This window comes from Diplotaxodon limnothrissa, linkage group LG4 (genome assembly GCF_057381915.1).
Source record: "Diplotaxodon limnothrissa isolate DT_005_m linkage group LG4, D_limnothrissa_male_GT1.1, whole genome shotgun sequence".
NCBI classification, from domain to species: Eukaryota; Metazoa; Chordata; class Actinopteri; order Cichliformes; family Cichlidae; genus Diplotaxodon; species Diplotaxodon limnothrissa.
The window spans coordinates 20,391,613-20,411,697 of record NC_140599.1 but is presented as its reverse complement, the minus strand read 5'-3'; the positions used below and the strand labels follow the sequence as shown (position 1 = coordinate 20,411,697).

General features: G+C 36.7%; 1 protein-coding gene across 1 annotated transcript; it reads left to right on the top strand.

Moving 5' to 3' along the window:
• On the top strand, positions 1-18,572 carry LOC146633702 (nuclear GTPase SLIP-GC-like). Its single transcript, XM_085351612.1, has 24 exons — positions 1-225; positions 2,541-2,622; positions 2,783-2,895; positions 3,217-3,255; positions 5,374-5,415; positions 5,518-5,556; positions 5,979-6,003; positions 6,146-6,217; positions 6,491-6,578; positions 6,782-6,998; positions 7,156-7,353; positions 8,620-8,826; positions 8,926-9,092; positions 14,695-14,752; positions 14,831-14,918; positions 15,048-15,169; positions 15,384-15,560; positions 15,661-15,809; positions 15,900-16,017; positions 16,127-16,235; positions 16,326-16,456; positions 16,986-17,073; positions 17,156-17,242; positions 18,487-18,572. The coding sequence occupies exons 2-23, from the start codon at positions 2,556-2,558 to the stop codon at positions 17,233-17,235; spliced, it is 2,394 nt and encodes a 797-aa protein (XP_085207738.1). The 5' UTR covers positions 1-225; positions 2,541-2,555; the 3' UTR covers positions 17,236-17,242; positions 18,487-18,572.
• Positions 18,573-20,085: the final 1,513 nt, after the last annotated feature.

Here is a 20,085-nt window from a genome sequence, read left to right as displayed (position 1 = left end):
CCGCCTTATTCATGTTGGGTTTACCTTTCTATTATATGTATATGTAAACTTCTATTATATTGCAGTTGCAATAGTGCAGTCTGAGCCACACAGTTCCAGTTTGATTTTAACCTTATCCATTTGTGGACTTTGCTTTTTGCTCGATTTTTATTTTTTCCGCCTGTTTCCTGTTTGTGTCTCACTGCTTTCTTCACCAGCCTTTTCCAGCATTACTTCTAACAAAAGGTGAGCAGTTTAAACTTTTAATCTGAATTTAATATCAGTGTCTCTGATGATGTATGAGAGTGCGACGATGGCGCACTTGGACAGTTCTTTTAAAGTTGACAAACAAACAAAGTCTCCACTGTAGTTAAATCTAGCTTTTACCAATTACGCCAAATTGCCAAGGCCAAGCCTTATATACCCAGTAAGGACCTTGAGAAATTTATCCATGCCTTTATTGCATCTAGATTAGACTACTGTAACTCCCTCTATTTTGGCCTCCAATCCCCTTCTCCGCAGACTTCGGCTTGTTAAAAATGCGGCTGCACGCCTCTTAACTGGAACTGGCAGGTTTGATTCTATCACCCCTATCCTCGCTGACCTTCATTGGCTTCCCATCAAATACCGTATTGATTTTAAATGACTATTGGTTACCTTTAAAATTATAAATAACATTGCTCCCAGCTATCTTGTTAAACTTCGCAGCTTGTACACTCCTAGTAGATGGGCCTGTTGCTCTTAGTGCAACCTAGGGCACGGTTGAAGACCAGAGGGGATCGTGCTTTTGCCATAGCTGCACCCAAACTCTGAAATAATCTTCCTATTTTGCTATTCCTGAGTCTGAATCAGTTCAATCTTTTAAATCGCGGTTGAAAACCTTTTTATTCAATTTAGCCTTCCCTAGTTAGTATTTGTATCCTGCAAATGTTCTTTTATGTAGTTTTAATGATTTTATTTTATTTTATTGCTGAATAATCTCCTAGTCGAGTTGTGTTTGTATTTTCTTTTGCATATTTTCACTGCGCTGCAGCTAATTAGTAGTGATGGGCAGATGAAGCCCCATGAAGCACTGAAGCTTTTCATCCAATTGGTTCACCCCAACGCGAAGCTTCATGAAGCTTCATTTGCTCTAGCAGGACACCTACTGGACGTAAAAATAATAGCTGGCATGAATTTGAAGAGTGTGGCATTTTGCACACAGCCTGTAAATGTCAACAACAAAAGGAGTGTGTAAAACATGTATATTGTAGTGATGGCAGTATACTGTGTATATTTATACTGGCAGTATGGGAAATGATTATTTGGAAATGCTTGAAATGGAAATGATCATTTACTGTGAGGTGAGGTGTGGTTGGGGTGTGGACAGTAGTTGTGCTTTTGTAACGTTGAGGTATGGACAGCTACACACTGAGGCTTTGAGCCTCAGTCCTGCCTGTTCACATTTTATTCTGTAAAAACTAAATTTTCACTGCTTTTACGACCTTTTTAGTGGGGAGAACATAGCTAGGATTTAATGATTTAACAAGTCTTTTGAATCCTTTGTCCTCCACAATGCTAAATGGCTGTGAGTCCTCAATCACCATGCTGACCAGGTCTTCATCTATTTGAGATTGTTCTCCTGAGGAAAGACAATAAAGACAAAGCACAAATATAAATATCACACACGTAACTTATTACAGTTGTATAATATTGTTATATCATTTAGTAACATTACTGCATCCTATATTATCATTGCATTTGATGGCTCACCTGGTCTTGCTCCACAATCGGTGTTCCCCTTATTCTCATGCAAAGCTCTGTAGTGCCTAAGCATGGATGAGGTGTTGTTGTTATATCCCAGCTCCCTGGCACATAGCAAACACTTCACCTTGTACAAAAGTAAAGACAGCTTAACATAAATTGTATTGCACCATCAGTATCATGAAAATACATCTTCTGTAGAAATTTACATACCTTGTTGGGAGGAATAAGATCAAAATGTTCCCTCACAGGGGAGGACATCCTCCTCTTCTTAGCTGGCTCCATTCTCTCCAGACTTTCTCTCCTCACTCTCATAAACCTCCAAACGGTCTCCAAACTCACACTAACCGCAACTCTCCATCAAACACCCACATTTTTGAATGAAGTCTGAGGGGTTTATATCGCTGTCATAGCTCGCGGCAAAGTTCGAACCACTTCATGAACCAGTCACGTGGTACAGCCGGGCAGCGAGGCTTCGGACGTCATCATTTTCAGCTCCTCCCATAAATGAAGCAAGCCTCGATACGCGCTTCGCGGAAACGCCCCCTCCATTACTCGACACACGCTCCGAAGCCTCGATACAGAACGTCCCATCACTACTAATTAGTGCTCTCCGCCTGTTGGTGTATTTATTCCGTTAGTTTCCTTTCTTTAAATTATTGTATTACTGTAAAACACTTTGGTGTACCGCTGGTTTTGAATGTGCTATACAAATAAAGTTCTATTGTATTCTGTATGCATTAAAGGATTAAAGTTGATCATGATGTCTAATCTTTAAAGCAGTGCTGTCTGGTTAAATATTGCATTTTATATTTCAGTTTCATTTCTTGGTCATGGATGATTTCGTAAGAAACACACTGCTTGAATGGGGCCTAAGTGATTGGGTGGAGAAATTTAAAGGTAAAGTATTGATCTGATTGACAGATATTGATTATTATTTGATCTGTTAACTGTAAAACAGCTTATAGAACTGTGCGGATTGCTTTTTCACTCATTAGCGAGAATTTCTGAAGCAAGTTGAGAATAATCTTTATCTCTTCAATTTTACTTTTAATTACAGATGAACAAATCAATGCGGAAAGTCTGTATTATCTAGATGATCGAGAAATTGATATTTTGATCCCAAAAGCTGGACCAAGAGTGATATTCAAGAATAACCTCAAGCTGTTAAAGGTAATTGATTTCTTTGACAATCATTGTTATTTTAGTGTACAGAGGTTTAATTTTTGTTAGAACTATCTTGATATTAAAAAAAATGTACTGGCAGTAACAATATGTAGCATAATTTTTTTTAAATTCTTCACTAATATGGATTTACAATGTTTTGGTGGTGCTAGAAAGAAATAAACACAAATCAAGAAATAGTCACTTCTTTTCAATTAAGTTACAAACTATTTTGTTTCCTTGAGATTTAGTATCTATACGAGAAATACAATTTTTAATACATGTTTAAGTGCTCAGTATTTTATTTGGCTTTGCACTTTTTATCTGCAGGGTAAACAGGAGCATGAAGAAGCAGCTGGTTTGGTTCAGGTAAGGATTATAATGAATTTCAGACATTGGGCCAACTACCTGAGACAAAATAGAGTTTCATTCTGTTGCCTATAGCTGCGGGCCCATCCCCCGGGCCTCGGACCGGTACCGGTCCATGAGTCGTTTGGTACCGGGCCGCGAGAGTTGAGGCTCAGGTGTGAAATGTATAGTTTTCAGGGTTTTTATCGGTTTTCAGCATTATTTTGTTATCGTTTTTATCGTTTACTCGGTTTTCCTTGGTCTTTTCACGCGTGTTATGAATAAATTTTCTTTTTTTTCCGGTACCGGTACTAGTTTTATTTTGTTGGATTTATCCGCGACACCTTAAAGGGCGGTCCGTGAAAATATTGTCGGGCATAAACCGGTCCGTGGCACAAAAAAGGTTGGGGACCGCTGGCCTATAGGGTTACATACCGATTGAATATTAATTTTAGTGACCTTTGATTGACATAACCGGATGTCAGTATTGCCAACGTAAATTACAATTTTACTGAATTTATGTTTACCCTTAGCCAGCAGTTTTAAATTTCCCTCACTGTCGCCTGTTCAGGCCATCTTGACTGATGTCTCTAGCTTTACATGTCTCAGAACAGAATCACCAATTACCAGAGTTTGATCCCCTGCGGGTGTGTCGCCAAGTAGGGAAAAACAATTAGACACATGAATGGGTTGGTGGTGTACCAGGGGCTTCCTCCTCATTGTCACCTAGGGCTGCCACAAACGATTATTTTGATAGTCGACTAGTCACCGATTATTTTTGCGATTAGTCAACTAAACAGATCATGCATCCATTGGACATAAAACGTACAAGCTTATTGCACCAGCAGCATCTGCTCTTATATAACTATCATTAGCTTACAGCTTTAAGTGTTTAAGGTATGTGCTAACTAAAAATAAAGACAAGATGATAGTTTGTTAAATTTTAATGAAATTTGCAGATTGTTTCGGTGAAGTTTAATAAACTCCTTGCTATCTAAAATATAACGGGACACCGGAGTATATTCTCGAGCATCTCACACTTCTGATAATCAGCTGTCTGCTTGACTTTTATTCAGCTGTGTAAAAACTATAACTTTAATCTCAGCCAAACTGATTTACTCAGGAACAAATAAAATACTAAAAAAAGGCCAAACAATAACATTTTTAAGTTATCTAAATGACTTATATATCATGTTTAACCTGAGTAGCGAAAGACGGTGGTGGGTTTGAAAACGATTTGCCGGGAGTCCAGTGTTCTCACGGGCTCTAGTGAGCCTTGAACCCCAGCTAGCTATCGAGCTAGTGGGTAACAGACGCCTCCGAAAACGTCGGAGCGCTTTTGAAAATATGTGGTGTCTTGATAAACTGAGCAGACATTTGAGGTTTACACAGCTACATTCTTGCCTGAAAACATGTTAAACGTTTATTTTGTGACCCAGAAAGAATAATAAGAGTAATGTTAACACTAACTAGCTGCCGCCATTGTTGGAAACTGAGCTGGGTCGCGCTATGAATTCTGGGACACAGCTACTTCTTCTTCTTCGGGGTTTAACGGCAGCTGGCATCCTTGTACATGCAGTGCTGCCATCTTCTGTTTCAGTCCGTTATTACACTCTTAAATCCTACTACTCATTCCTGCGTCTTTTGGGATCTTACAAAGCTTCAAACGACGTGTCGACTATTAAATCAGTCGTCAACAATTTTAATAGTCGACGTAATCGTGACTAGTCGACTAATCGTGGCAGCCCTATTGTCACCCAGTCATCTTGTTTCCCCGACTGCTCGGGACAATCTGCCAGAGGAAGCCAATGGGGCCTACACTACCTTTGGCTGTGCCCCGGCTAAAGGGGCCTGGCTAGCTACGGGATGTTTAAGGGTGTGAAGTCGAGTCTCCAATTCTGTGTTCCTGAGTGAATGGTTGAAGATTACACCTTGAAATACGTTATAAGTTTTTAATTAAATTGGCTACCCAGATAAGCTACACAAAAACACCACTGTGTGTTGGAACAAGAAGTCATACTCTAATGCAGAAAGCAAACACCAAGTGACCCACTGGTGACAATGTTTCACTGGCAGTAATTATATTTAATTGTATTAATTCTTAACTAATGTAGATTTTAATTGTTTTGATTGTGATAGGAAGAACAAAACTCAAATCAGGAACCAATTGTTTTTTTCCAAGTAAGTTAAAAAAAATTTTTCCCCTTCAGATTTAATGTCCATATGACAAATACATGTTTAAGAGCTTAATATTAAACACTGCTTTGCACTTTTTATCTGCAGCTTAAACAGGAGCATGAAGAAGCAGCTGATGTGGTTCAGGTAAGGGTTATACTGAACTTCAGACATTTGGGCCAACTGCCTGAGACAAAGTAAAGCTCCATTCTCTGGTTTATAGAGACTGACCACTCTCTACAGTAGCCAATAAATGACTGAATCTAAAAACTTAATTCATAGGGGGTTGGGGAATATACATTTTGCCCTAGCTAGGGGGTTTGCCAACAGTCTCTGTAGGTCTTTGGGACTGGGACTTAATTATGCGAAAGAATTGTCTCATAGTATCACCAATGTTTACTAAGAAGAAGGTTATTATAATTTATTTTTCATCAGTCTGCTGGCTAATAAAAAAAATCACTGCATTTACGTTTGTTGATTGTAAAATTTGTATGTTAGTGTCCTTTAAATGTTGTTAACGAACAATGCCAATGCAAATAGTGATCTGTATAGCTGATATTCATCCTCAGGTTTTGCCATCCACAAGTTCCAAAGGTAAGATATATACTATCTATTACATCTGATATTCATCTTTCAAAGCAGAAATATTTTTATTTTGACTAAATGATTCCATTGAGCTTAAGTTTGGATATCGAGAGAGACCCAGCCAACAAACGGATATTTTTTTGTGGCTTAGGAAAGCGAAAGTCGGATCTTCAGGCTGAGTCCCTCAAATGTTTCCCAGCAGCTAAAAGACGTTGTGACTCAGGTATTTTTCTTTGTTTCTAAACAACATATCCAATGAAATTTTTCTTGTATAGCAGGAAAAAACTTTATCATCAGTTTGCTGGTATCTGAGGTACTATATTAAATTTTTCTTATTTCAAATCAAACATTGAACAATCAACTTGTGCCATAAGTACTTGGTAAGTGGTCCATAAGAACCTGATACATTACCCTTTTTGGATATCAGTGTATCACATTGTGTGTTTATAATGGTTCATAATTCCTGCTAAACACTTCTTTACTTTCACTTTGACAGACACCAGAATATTGTCTGAAGTGAAACGCATAATGAAACAAATCAAGGACCAAATAAACGACAAAGAAGAACTTGGTGCTTTTATAAAGTGGGTATATAAACATTTAAGTAAGACCTTTTACTTAAGGTATAATGAAGCTTTATTTATATGAGATCCAGATGTCTTTTGTAAGACTATTCTGGTGAACGGAAATCATATACACAAGGTGTTCACAAAGAGATGGCTTTCTAATTTTGCGATACATTTCATTGTTGAATAAATTAACTCACATTTAAACTCTTGTTCCATAGGAATAAAATCAGTGATTTAGAGATTAACAAGAGAGAGCTTGTTGGTGTCTTTGGAAGAACTGGGGCTGGAAAGAGCTCGTTAATCAATGCCATCATTGATGAGAAGAATCTTTTGCCCACTGGAAGTATCAGCGCATGCACCTCAGTCGTGATTAAAGTGGAGGCTAACACACGTAGCTTAAAGTATGAAGCGGAAATTGAGTTCATTAAAGAAGAGGTACAATAAAATGAATGTTTATTTTTCACAGTATATGTATATATAAGTATGTATATAATAATTATATAATACATAATTATAATAATTATAATTTCTAGTTAGTCTGCATGACATTTAAGAAAACCCAAAGATTGTTTTTGTTTTTATCTTGTTTTAGGAGTGGCATGATGAATTATGGTCACTGAAAACTTACAAGAAAGGTGATGATAACTATCGGGACATGGTTAAAAAGATGTCAGCCCTGTATGGAGATGAATGGAAAGACAAATCCCCTGAAAACCTTATAGAACCAAAGTATTTCAAAAATATTCCAGAATTTCTAGCGTCCAAGAGGAAATCTTTGAATTGTGACACAGTAAGGTCAAATGCTATTCTATTACTTACTATTACTTAGAATGTTTCTTGTTTTACTGAGTGAAATTTGTTTGCAAAGTCTGAAATTGATATAATTTATAGACGGCCTACTCTATGCAAATTGGGCTTTAACTGTTATTAAAAAAATGAAGAAAGAAAAAAAATAGAAGCAGAGTAGAATATAATGCATCTTTGATAAGTGCTACAGACCAAAATCACAAAACAAATCTTTTCTTGCCTTATCAAACCTCAGTGCTGCTTTTGACCAGTTTGAAAACTAGATGTGATCAAAGGACCAAAGACAGAAACAAAAATGTGAATGTTTATTTACAATGTTTTCCAGCTGCCTCCTGCAGCTCAGCACACTGAGCTCCCTTGTCAGGTCCTGCCATCCTACTTAAATAGGGAAGACTGATTCTTATATAGACCTTTTCTACTTTATCTGAGCACTCAGAGAGTGGAAAAACAAAAACCTCATTGAAGAAAAGCATTTCAGACATATACCAGAAATTTTAAACTCCATGAAGAAATCTTTGGAATGTGACACAGTAAGCTCAGAAACTCTAAATAATGCATTCTTTGAGAAAGTATTTATGTTTTCAGTTTGCGAGGACTGACATAATTTACTCTCGGCCGACTCTATAGAAATTGGACTAATTTAACTGCAAGTTTAGTGGATTTGTAACTGAGAACATTTTTATTTATCACACCTCCAAATCCATAAAATGACAACCAAATGTACCAGGGCAGGTTCTAATTCTTTTTGTTTTTTAGTTTTTTAACAGAATGAGTGATAGTCGCTGTGCAACTCAGCAAGTTCATCAAGGAATAGCTTTAAAAAAGGAGAAAAAAACAAACAAATTTGAGTTCCACTGAAATGGATTTAGAGGATTTGAAACAAACAAAAAGTCATGTTATGGATAGATGGTATGAGAAAAGCTTTCAAAAAGTTTTTCATCCTAAAGATGTCAGTAGTAGCTCCTGAGGTCAAGAGTGTACATATGGTTGTACATACTTACATTAGCCTGTGCTGTATTTTGGGTTTTCTGCTCCTAATTTACTGTAATTGTAAGTTTTAGAAATTCAGTTAGGTATAGGTACGTATTCAGGTATAGTATCACTAAAAGCTACAATACTCACTACACGTTATCGTTGCTCTTCAGTCATATTTTACGTTGCACTACTTCTTTAATCCAATTTGAAGACACGTTCAGTGATTGTACAGGTTACGTGTCTTGCATTATCGTATTTATTTCATTTATTGCAGGCTCAAGAGCTATCTCAAAAACTTCGTATATACACAAAGGGTGGACCAAAGCAGGAAGATGGATATAAAGCACAGCAGTGGTTTTGGCCACTAGTGAAAAGTGTGACTGTCAGGGTGCCACACAATGAGCTCCTCCAGCATGTCACACTTGTGGACCTTCCTGGAAATGGTGATCGTAACAAGAGCAGGAACGAAATGTGGAAACAGGTATTTTATTCACATCCACTGCATCTTGTTTTGTCCTGTGTTGTCTGAACATTGTTTTGTGTAATTATTTAAAATTGACATTCTATGATTCTCTTTCAGATTGTTGTAGATTGTTCTACTGTGTGGATAGTGGCTGAAATTACTCGAGCAGCATCAGAAGTTGAAGCCTGGGAGATCCTAAAAAGTGCACATGGCCTCATTGGAAATGGTGGTCAATGTCAGCAAATCCACTTTATCTGCACCAAGTCTGATCCTGCAGATGATCGGTAAGTGAATTACCAAACCACACAGTGCTGAATGTGTTGGCAAAAGTACTCAATAACTGATATCAAAAATCATATTAAAGACACATACTATTATCAAGACTAAGATAGTACCAGTTTACTAGAGAATGCATTTCTTGAAGAAAATTCAGTGTGAACGCTGACAGCTGAATTGTTTGAGTTGAATTTTTATAATTACTTAGTCTTGTACACCAGTGTGTACACTGAATACACCAACTCATTCACATGAGAGCAGAAGTTCACACAGAAGAAGTAGTTTCAGAGTTTGAAAGTAGCTGAACAGAATAAGCTGATTAATGACAAAAGAAAATTTAGACTTTGTGAACTTCAGCTTTCAGCAATTCTGCACTTTGACTTTCAGATGAATGGTTCGGTGTATTTCAGCTCAATGGATATTTTTCCAACCAAAGGTTCAGAAGTTATGACATTTCATCTCAAACAATTCAGCTATCCACATTCACACTTGAGTTTTCTTTAGGAAATGTGTTCTCTAGTTATTCCTTTGTTGTTATTTCAAGGGCAGGGATTTTTTTTTAAAATTTTTTGAAAAGACTTAAGGTGTTCCAATTGCATGTTAAAGAATAAATTGTGCCATGGATGTTAATGTCAGTGGCCATTTTGCTTATTTGTATTTTCATTGGATCATTGTAAAGCAGCAGCCATTTTTGTTTATTATTAATCTATGTCTTTAGCCGCTAACTAGTCTCACACCGTTTGTCGCTTGTCCGTGAGCTGCGTGCTTCCATTCAGATTTTTAAAATTTTAAACACTTTCTGAAATATTCCTCTTTTCTGCTGATAGGGTCACATTGACTTTGAATCACTTTCCTTCTTTTAGGCCATATTTCTCCCACACCGTTTGACTTAGACCCTACTGTTACACCAAATTGACCAGAGCAACTGTCTGCAAAACTAAGATATTTATTTCACTTCATTTCTACAGTTTTTCTGTCTCTCAAATCCCTCCCCATTCATGTGTATTGGAGAGTTAGCATGAGGCTAGTGTGAGGCACACAAATCCTCAGGTGAATTTTTTTTCTTTAACATCTAGATACATGCTCAATCATCCAAGTAAGTTAATCCCCAAAAGTTGATTCTGTTCAACTGGACAGTGTTTTCAGTGGGAGAAATGTTTCGTCGTGACGAAAACTTACTGCAGGTTTCCCCAGCCTTAAAAACAGTACCCGGAAATTCACTCCCTGTTTAATTCCACCAACCACTTTTGGAGCAAAGATTTTACAGAACATTTTTTAACTCGCACTTGTGACCTTAAATTTAAGCTCTACACAAACAAAAATCCACACATGTGTAGAACAACTTCTTGGGATCCCCACAGTTTTTAAAACACATCGATATCACGTTCACTTCCCAGTTTATAAGCCATAAGGCAACAATTCACTCTATTACAGCATCCCTCATTTGAATATAATTTGGGTACTGGTTTGTCTGTGTCTCACCATAGTCTGGGCCCCACGTATGAGGTAATACTCACCACAAGGCTCATCTACAGTTTGTTAGCTTGTCATGTGTCTCACTGAGAGGTTTAGTGGGTAAACTGCTACTCTTTCTGTGGGGGGCCATTGCGTATTGGCTGTATTGCATTCAGTGTGAATGCAGCAACAGCCAATGAAATAAAAAAAAGATTGCTTACACAGAACCGTCAGAGAACAGGTTCAAGGCCTGGTAGGGACAAAGCTTGTGTTACATTATCAAAGGATAAACACCAGTTTGTACTTAGATAATGTAGGTAACATTAATTTTTCACATTACTTTATGATTTTATTTGATTGTCTTGTTTATTTGTAAATTACATTATATAGTGTTACCACCCTTGGGGCTGTGTTTCTGCATTAATTACCTATACTTTCATGAAGTACATTTGAGATGATATCCTGCTCGCTAAACACTGTTCATAGTGTTGAACTCTGCTTGTTAACCCCTAACTATGGTTGAACTTAGCTTGAGTATATTTTTGAGGTGTTACTGCTCGTGAGGTTAGCCTTAGTTAGCTTTTAGGTTTAGTTAATTTTGTGCTGGTTATATGCCCAGTGGTTTGCAGTACATGGCCCTGTCGGTTTTCTGTTTGAATTTTGCAATAAAACCTTTATTTCACTCCCTGTCCCTTAGCAGAGGGGGTTGTAACAATACCATGATAATCCTGTGTTGTTTATTAGGTGGACAGTGTTTTGCACCAGGAAGCATCTCTGTATAGACAGTATAATTTAGAAGGGCAGTAAAGAAAGTCTGCATGCAAGTATCCTTGGGCAAGATGCTGACCCCTGATTTGCTCTTGATTGATTGATAATATGTCAAGAGATTTATTCTAAATGACACTTCTTCAGCTGAGAGTCAGAGAGTGGATACACACACACGCTGCAGATTTTACTTGCAAGGGCGGTCACAGAGCGCTCACACAAGAGTGGGGGCCCTGTGATCAGCGCTCTGTTCTTGCACTTGTCTTTATTTATACATGAGAAAAGTAATACAATAATGAATACATTTGTTCAGTGGAATATTGGTAGGTGTGTGTGTGTGTGTGTGTGTGTGTGTGTGTGTGTGTGTGTGTGTGTGTGTGTGTGTGGTGGAATGTGGGAAGCAGCTCTTTTTCCTGGTAAGAGGTCAGAACTGCTTGTTGAGCTTCTTACTATCGCTGTGGGAAGATTCAGATAAAAATATCAGAACAAGTTTTTATAAAGAACAATCAGTTCTAAGTAATAAAAAGGCCATCATGCAGTATTCTATCACATGTAAACTTATATCATTAAAAGCTTATACTGACTACTAAGTACAATTTTTCATTGACATAATACTTTATTCATCCCGAGGGAAATTGGGTTGCTGCCAGCCTTGCCAGCACCATCTTACCCTTCCGACCATACATACATTACGTCACATGGGGAAGACAGGTCAGAGAGGAATAACAATGGAAGGGGTTAGGGAGGAGAAAAAAGAACTCCCCAGACTGAGCTCCAACAGGGAGATCAGTTTGACACAGAAAAAAAAAACACCTCAGCACATAGCACATGAATCATCACATCTCACAACATAGAAGACACTTCCAAGGCGTTTGGAGGGGGTGGGGGGTGAATGTAGGTCTGTGTCAGTGTACATGCGTGTGTGTGTGTGTGTGTTCCGTGTTCAGCTGATCTTCTTCTCCAAGATCTTATCCATATTGCGTTCAATAAACACAGTCTGTGTACTCACAGCCCTGCCCATCGTCTATCATGTCAGCCAGCCTTGTGGGATTTTGAACAGCTGTAGCCACTTCTTGTTCTTCAATAAGCCAGGTCCGAGCCAGCTCCAGTCAGCCAGAATTCTGTTATCGTGGTTCCGAATTGATAGATGTCATTCAATGTCCTCCATCAAGAGTGTCGCCAGACACACGGCGCAACCGACCATCTGATGTATTTATCTTAGTGTGAATGTTAGATATAAAACACTTGGATATAGAAAAAAGTGTTTGAATGAAATTTTTATTTAAAGAATTGAAAATAGCAGGTCTGTGCTCTATTTCTGTCAGTTAGCGTTTCTAATGTTCGTAAGATATGAACACAACACTGTCAGAAACCCACCCAGCTTATTTACCATTACAACATGACAGCAACACACGAATAACTGAAACCTCCCGTTCATTCATCATTTAGCTCGTTACTTCAGCACAACTGACACAACTGTTTAACCAAATGATGGACGCTAGCTGTCATAAATCAGATAACCCTTCAAAACACAGCTGCATATTCGTTCTGTAGGTTTACTCTTATTTCAGATAACCTTTTTCTTACCTGTGGTTAATGATCACAGAGCTCTGAGATCTGATTTCTTCTCTGGAAGTGGCGACTCAGACTTGAAACAGCGCCGGAAAACCATAGTGGACAAAAGTATATTACATCTGTAGTGATTTAGCACTACGATACAAAACGAATGCGAAACAGTTTAGATCTGTTTGTCTAAGGTTGTGGGTTCAAGTACAGCATGGGACATGTTTCTCATTTTCCACTTTCAGCATGTTTGTCAAAAAGGTGCCGTGGTATACACATAGCTAAACATAACTTTATAGAAAATCACAAAGCGTTGTCCTTTTATACTTCAGAACAGGGTCTCAAACTCATGGCCCGGGGGCCACTTGCGGCCCACGTCACCCCCCCTTGCAGCCTGTATATTGACGTGAAGAAATATATTGCAATTTGGCCCTTTAAGTTTGTTGTTGAATGCAATGTTAAAATAAGTTATTTAAAAAATATTTAATATGAAGGAATATAAGCAGAGAGTACATTTATCTGACCTGCTGAAACCACATTCATCTTCTCGGGCTTTAAGGTCATTAGATCAGAGACTGCTGGTGGTACCGCGCACTCGTTTTAAAACTCGTGGTGATCGGGCCTTTCAGACTGTGGCACCACGGTTGTGGAATTCTCTCCCACTGTCTCTTCGCTGCACGGACTCCATTGATTCTTTTAAGAAACAGCTGAAGACATTTTTATTTAGAAAAGCATTTGATTAATTTCTTCTTATGCTGTTTTTATAGTTTTTATAGTTTTATTGTTTTACATTGTTTTATTTACTGTTATATTGTTTTTATATTTCCATTTCCTGTGTTGTAAAGCACTTTGTGATTTTTATCTGTGAAAAGTGCTATATAAATAAATTTTACTTACTTACTTACAAACATTTTGAGGAATTGTGTTAGTTCAGTGAGGGAGTTATTTGTAAATAAAACTATTTTCACTAGCAGTCAGAACTATTACTTTAACTACTGTGGTTTGCAGAATCTGTATAAGCATGTGGCCATTTACCATTGAATGAAACCATAAACAATAAAAAAAAAAGGTTAGGAATAATAGAAAGCACGATCCTTCAGAAAATAAAAAGAAGCACATTGTGCGCTGTCTATCTTGCGTGCTGCACAATATCGTTTATTACTTAGTATCTACTGATATCTACTGCTAGCTAGTTTATTGTGATGGTGCCGTTTTTTTTATTATGTTGCTCTTTGTTGTTTGCTTTCTCTTCTGTTTTTTTTCTCCATACAGGTGACCCAGGTGTTTTTTGTTTTTTTTTTTTGTTTTTTTTTTTGTTTGTTTTTGTTTTTCTTTCTTCCCCCCTTCTCACCGTCTCTTCTCCCCTTTGGTTTTCTTTCTCTCCCTCTCTTTCTTTCATTCTTTCTCCCTGTCCTGTCGCCCAGTCATGTCTGTCCCGTTTGTAGGAACTGAAAGTAAAATAAATTCATAATTATAATAAAGGTCAATCAAATGGACCAATATGGCAAGGCCATGATGATCCACTTGGTAAAATAAATCCGCTTGGCATCTTTCTTGGCCTGAAGACAACAATTCTGATGGCTAAAGATCCAAACGGGACACAAAAAAAAAGAAAAAAGAAAATAAAAAGAAGGCAGAAAAGCGGGGCCTGAAGTGGTCAGTCCTTTAATTATGCTGATCTTATTGACACATCTTTTTGAAGTGGTAAAGGTATCTTGCACTCCACATGCAAATCCTTTGAAAGACAAACACTCAGCTATTTTCTTGATGTGTTGCTGTATGATTAAGCTATATGTTGAGTCCAGTTTTCTTTTCTATCCATTTAAGAGTTGCACACAACCAGGAAGCCAAGGAAGAAGTGATGAACGAATTCCAGGAACTGAGTGTGAGTTTTAAAGATGTTCAAACAGTTTTCTGTAATGGCGAGGCAAAGCTTTATTAAAATTAAAACACATTATTTCAGGAGCAGTTCAGCGATAAAGGTTTCAAAGTGTTCACAGTGAGTGCTGATGAGTTCCTGAAAAGAAAACGCGTAAAAGAAGATGACAATGGTAGGTTGTAAGCATGTCAGAATATTTTGTGATTAAAAGAAAACAATCTTATTCAATGCATATCTTGTTTTATTTTCCCTCTATGTAAACCAGTAAGAAGTTATTAGATTAAATTACTTTTATTTACAGAAATACCCAAACTTCAAGACTTCCTGCAAAATCTCAACGACTGCCACTCTGAGACAATAAACTATGTGAATGGAGCTTATGGGATTCTGTCTTTGATTGAAGGTGCCAGGTGCAGCAAAGCGGTGAGATCAAGTTATCTATGTGGAACTATATATTAATGACAAATTTATAACTTCAAATGTTTCCATAACTCTGACACCTAACAAGATTTTAGTTATCAAGATTTCTTGACAGGAACTGACTGAAAAAAATTTCAAAATGATGAATGAAAATAGAGAGTTGTATTTATGTTATTACTGCTTTAATAGAAAATAAATATACTTTTTTTAATTTCAGGGTGTTGGAAAAGCAGATGATGTATGTAAAGTTCTCGAGAAAAACATGAGAGAAGAACTTGATCAAGTCAAAAGTGCAGTTGATGAAGCGATCAAGGATTTTGAACAATGTCTTACAGAAGGCGTTAAAAATTCCAAAACCTCTGAAGAAAGACTGAAATTTTTTTTGGACCGTGATGTATGTATCTGAATTATAATTATTATAATTAACATCACAGCAACAGATTTTGACCTTTATATGAGCATGTGTTTAGAAATGGTTTTCCAATTTGTTTCAGCAAGAGCCTAGTTTTTTCAAGACACTACAGGCTGTGGTTTGGAAATACGGCATCCACCAAACAAAAAAAGGGGAACAAATAAATCTCAACACAGTATTAGCTTCATGCTTGACTGACAGCATTGATGAAAAATTCAGAAAGACCTTCCCGTGAGAATAAACAAAAATTTAAACTGTACACTATACTTAAAATGATTAAAACAAACTTGTCAATACTGCCATCATGAAACATTTTTTCAGAAATGATGTTAAAGGCGGATCTTTCAATGGAGTCATCAGTAGATTTTCACTTGACACAAATTCGCTGATTCAAAAATACCAAGATGTCAAACTGCAGCTGATATTTCTTCAGACAGAGGTACGACATGAAACAATCCAGTTTGTCAGTTTATTATAGCAGAATTTACCTATTCACTCTTCAAATACCAATTCTGTTTATTAACTCATCCATGTTTCATGTTTTTAAGGAGGATAAAATTAAGGCAAAACTCAGCAAAATAATCCTAAAGGGGAAGAAAATCATCTACAACAGTCTAACAGAGACAATTGAGAAAAACATGAAAAAGTGCTATGAAGGTAAGAAGATTGTCAGCTTGTCACTGTAATAAATCACAATTGTACATAAAAAAAAAAAATGTTTTGACAAAGTTTATTCTTTTCTTGTAGACGCACAAAAAATTTCTGGAACTGATGCACTGAAAAAAATGAGGAAGACTATTGAGACACATGTATCCTTAAATAGGAACATGTATGAGGACGCAAAAAAGACCATGATGAAGAAGATGAATATATTGATGGTTTGTCAAATTATAACATACAATGAGACCAAGTAGTGTTTTTTCTGTATTTGAGTGCTTTGGCTCAGTCTGAACATTCTCTAAACCAGGGCTAGGCAACTCCAGGCCTCAAGGGCCGGTGTCCAGCAGGTTTTAGATATCACTCTGGGTCAACACAGCTGAATCAAATGATTAGTTTGTTACCAGGCCTCTGGAGAACTTCAGGACATGTTGAGGAGGTAATGTAGCGATTTAAATCAGCTGTGTTGGATCAAGGACACATCTAAAACCTACATGACACCAGCCCTTGAAGCCTGGAAGTTGCCCACCCCTGCTCTCTAAACATTAGTGAGGCTGCTGTTAATATTTTTATTTTTCAGCATTACAAAGATTTAGTCTGATACGATGGGTTGGACTGAAGAGTTTGAAGTATAAACTGGCCACAAGCACTCTAAACAAACATCTACCCATTAATTTAGATGTTTCAGGTGTTTCTAAACGTCAATATTTGACTTTGGAAAAAGTAATAAAAGCTCTGATGTTTAATTAGAAGATCATCTGTAAGGAACTGGAGGAAACCATGGACCACTCCATTAAACACTCACTCAAGGCATCAACTTTGAGTGAGAGTCTCCCAGGTAAAGAAAATATAGGCTATAAAGGTGAATCATGTATGTTGAACAATGCCAAAGCATGTTTTATTTATTTTTTGTTTTTCAGATGTTTCAGAGCATCTTGAAACTGTGCAGCAACATTACAATGAAGTTAAGCGCAGTCAAGAGGGAGAAATGACATCATAGTAACCAGGTAAATATTTAAATGTTATTTCATGTCACAGAATTATTATTATTATTAACCATTTTGTGTTAAATTACTTTAATAGTTCCTGTGAATTCTCAAAGAGAGGGGGTGAAATCTGATGACAATCCTAAGCACCTAAATATACATTAACTTTTGTCATAATTTAAAGATCCAAAATAGCCATTTTAAATTACATATGGCCATTTAAGCTGTCCGCTTGTATTTTCATCATCTCAGCTAAAAAAAAAAAAACCCAGCTGGTTCTTATCTAACATTGTGCCAGGTAATGTTATGCACCGGTGCCCTAAACATCCCCATTTCTCTCTGATAAGTAAGTAAGTAAAATTTATTTATATAGCACATTTCACAGATAAAAATCACAAAGTGCTTTACAATAAGATCAGACATACAAGTTAAAATTAATTAAAAGCCCGTTTGTATAAAAATGTCTTCAGCTGCTTTTTAAAGGAGTCAGTAGAGTCTAGACAGCGTAAAGACAACGGCAGAGAGTTCCACAGCCTAGGTGCCAGTGCCTGAAAAGCCCGATCCCCACGTGTTTTAAACCTAGTACGTGGGACCACCAGTAGCCTCTGACCTGAAGACCTAAGTGCTCGGGATGAAGCATGAGGTTTCAACAGGTCAGAGATATACTGGGGAGCTTCACCGTGCAGAGCTCTAAAAGTTACAACTAAAAAAAATAAAATGTTTGATTATATTCTTACATTGGATGAGAGTTTTTTTTCACTAAGTGTTAAAGTGTGACACCATAATGTTAGATTTACTTTAAAAGAAGTTTACTAGCAGCTGCTAAACAACTGCTAACAGTTGTGAAAACAGCAGCACTACCAAAATAAACGTTCAGGACATGCTCAAAAACTTCCCTGAATATTCTCCACAGTCTTTGGACAGAAGTGACTTATTGACTCATATCAGACTGACAGCTGAGGTAAACATGCTGGATTAATTATTTCTGTGCACAGACAAAGTATTTGAATAATATCACCACTTATAATTTGTGTTATTTTACCCTTTTTACATCCGAGTCACCTCAAACATGTTAAAATAAAGTGTTTCCAAAAATGATTTTCTATACAAACAGTAACAGAAACAACAGATATTAAGATTTTCTATTCTAGGCTGAGGAGCTTTCAAGACATCTTAAAGCTAGCTGTAAGCACTGGCAATTTTACTGTTTGCCTGAGCAGCTGAGTGTTAAAAATCTTTGTGCTTATTATTACTGGATGCTTCAGATTTGCTCCACACAGTAACAGCAGAAACCTGATGACCCACTCAACATCTCTGAGGGAACACTGACCAAAAGGATGAGGTCTCTGGATATCACCACAGACATTTCTGTTGTGTTGCCTGCTGTCTTTGAATGTTGTGTTTGACTTTTAATGAATTTGGTGAAATGAGATTTTTCAGTCTTCACTGAGAAAAGCTCCTGGGTTTGAATCCAGTTTGAGGCCTTTCTGTGTGGACTTTGCTTTTTCTTCCTGTGTCTGTGTGGGTGCTCTCTGTGTACTCCAAATTCTTCACACAGGCCAAAAACATGTGTGGGGGTTAGGTTAATTGGTGATCTTGGATATAGATGTGCATGTGAGCAAGAATGACAGTTAGCTGTGTGACACAGTTATTATAGTTTTGTATTTTTGTCATTAATTTTTATTTCATTTTGACTTTTTGTTTTAATTCAAGTTTCAAGACTGTTCTTGTTTCAATTTATTGTTTGAAAAAGTTTAGTTTTAGTTGGGTTTTATTACTGTTATGTTTTTGTTTTTTTAATTATTGTTGTATTTAGTGCAAACGTCACAGGTAAAATTTAGGAAAACCAGTAGAAATAACACTTCTTGCCTTGTAGATGTTCAGTGTCTCAAACATGTCCATCAATAACATGTCAGGCACATTGTAATAACATTTTTATTACTTTTGTATTTTGTCATTCATTTTTATTTTTCATTTCTGTTTAGTTTCAAGACTTACAATTTCAATTTATTGTTTAATGTTTGAAAAAGTTTAGTTTTAGTTGGTTTTTATTACTGTTACGTTCTGATTTTATCTACTGTTTTTTCTTTTGATCAATTTTAAATCATGCTTTTTATTGTTTTTTAATGTCTCTGTAAAGCACTTTGAATCACCTTGTTGTTGAATTGTGCTATATAAATAAACTTGCCTTGCCTTACTGTTAATTTTTTTTAATTACTGTTGTATTTAGTGGAAATATCAAATACAAAATTTAGGAAAACCAGTGGAAACAATAGAAATGTTTCACTTTTTGAAAACAGTTGACCCACTTGTCTTGTTACATGTCCAGTGTCTCAAACACATCCATCAATACCATGTCAGGCACATTGTAATAACATTTTTACCAAACTAACAAATACTGAAACTAAAACTATTTCCTCTGATTTGTATTTCAAATGAGGTCATTTAATCATTTCTGTTGTTTATTGTTTTTATTTTGTTTAACTAAAATATTCATATCTAGTCTTAGTTTTTAGTTTAGTTTTAGTTGAGTGTAATAACCTTAGCAACCTGTTTAGGGTGTACTCTGCCTCTCGCTTGACAACTGGGAAAGGCTCCAGCAACCCCGAATTGGATAAGCAGAAGAAAATGGATAGATGAAGATTTTTAAGCATGAATTCCTCCCAGGGTTTTTAAGGTTTTAATTGTGAGGGTCTAAACCAAAAAGGCAGCACTCTGTGCAAAGATGTTTTGATATCTATTTTCTCCATTTTGTTGTATTTGTTCATTATTTGTAGACCCTAGTTATACAGAAAATTATACAGCGGTAGAACTACAATGTTACAGATTTTTTATATCTGTAACATTGATTTTATATTTTAGTG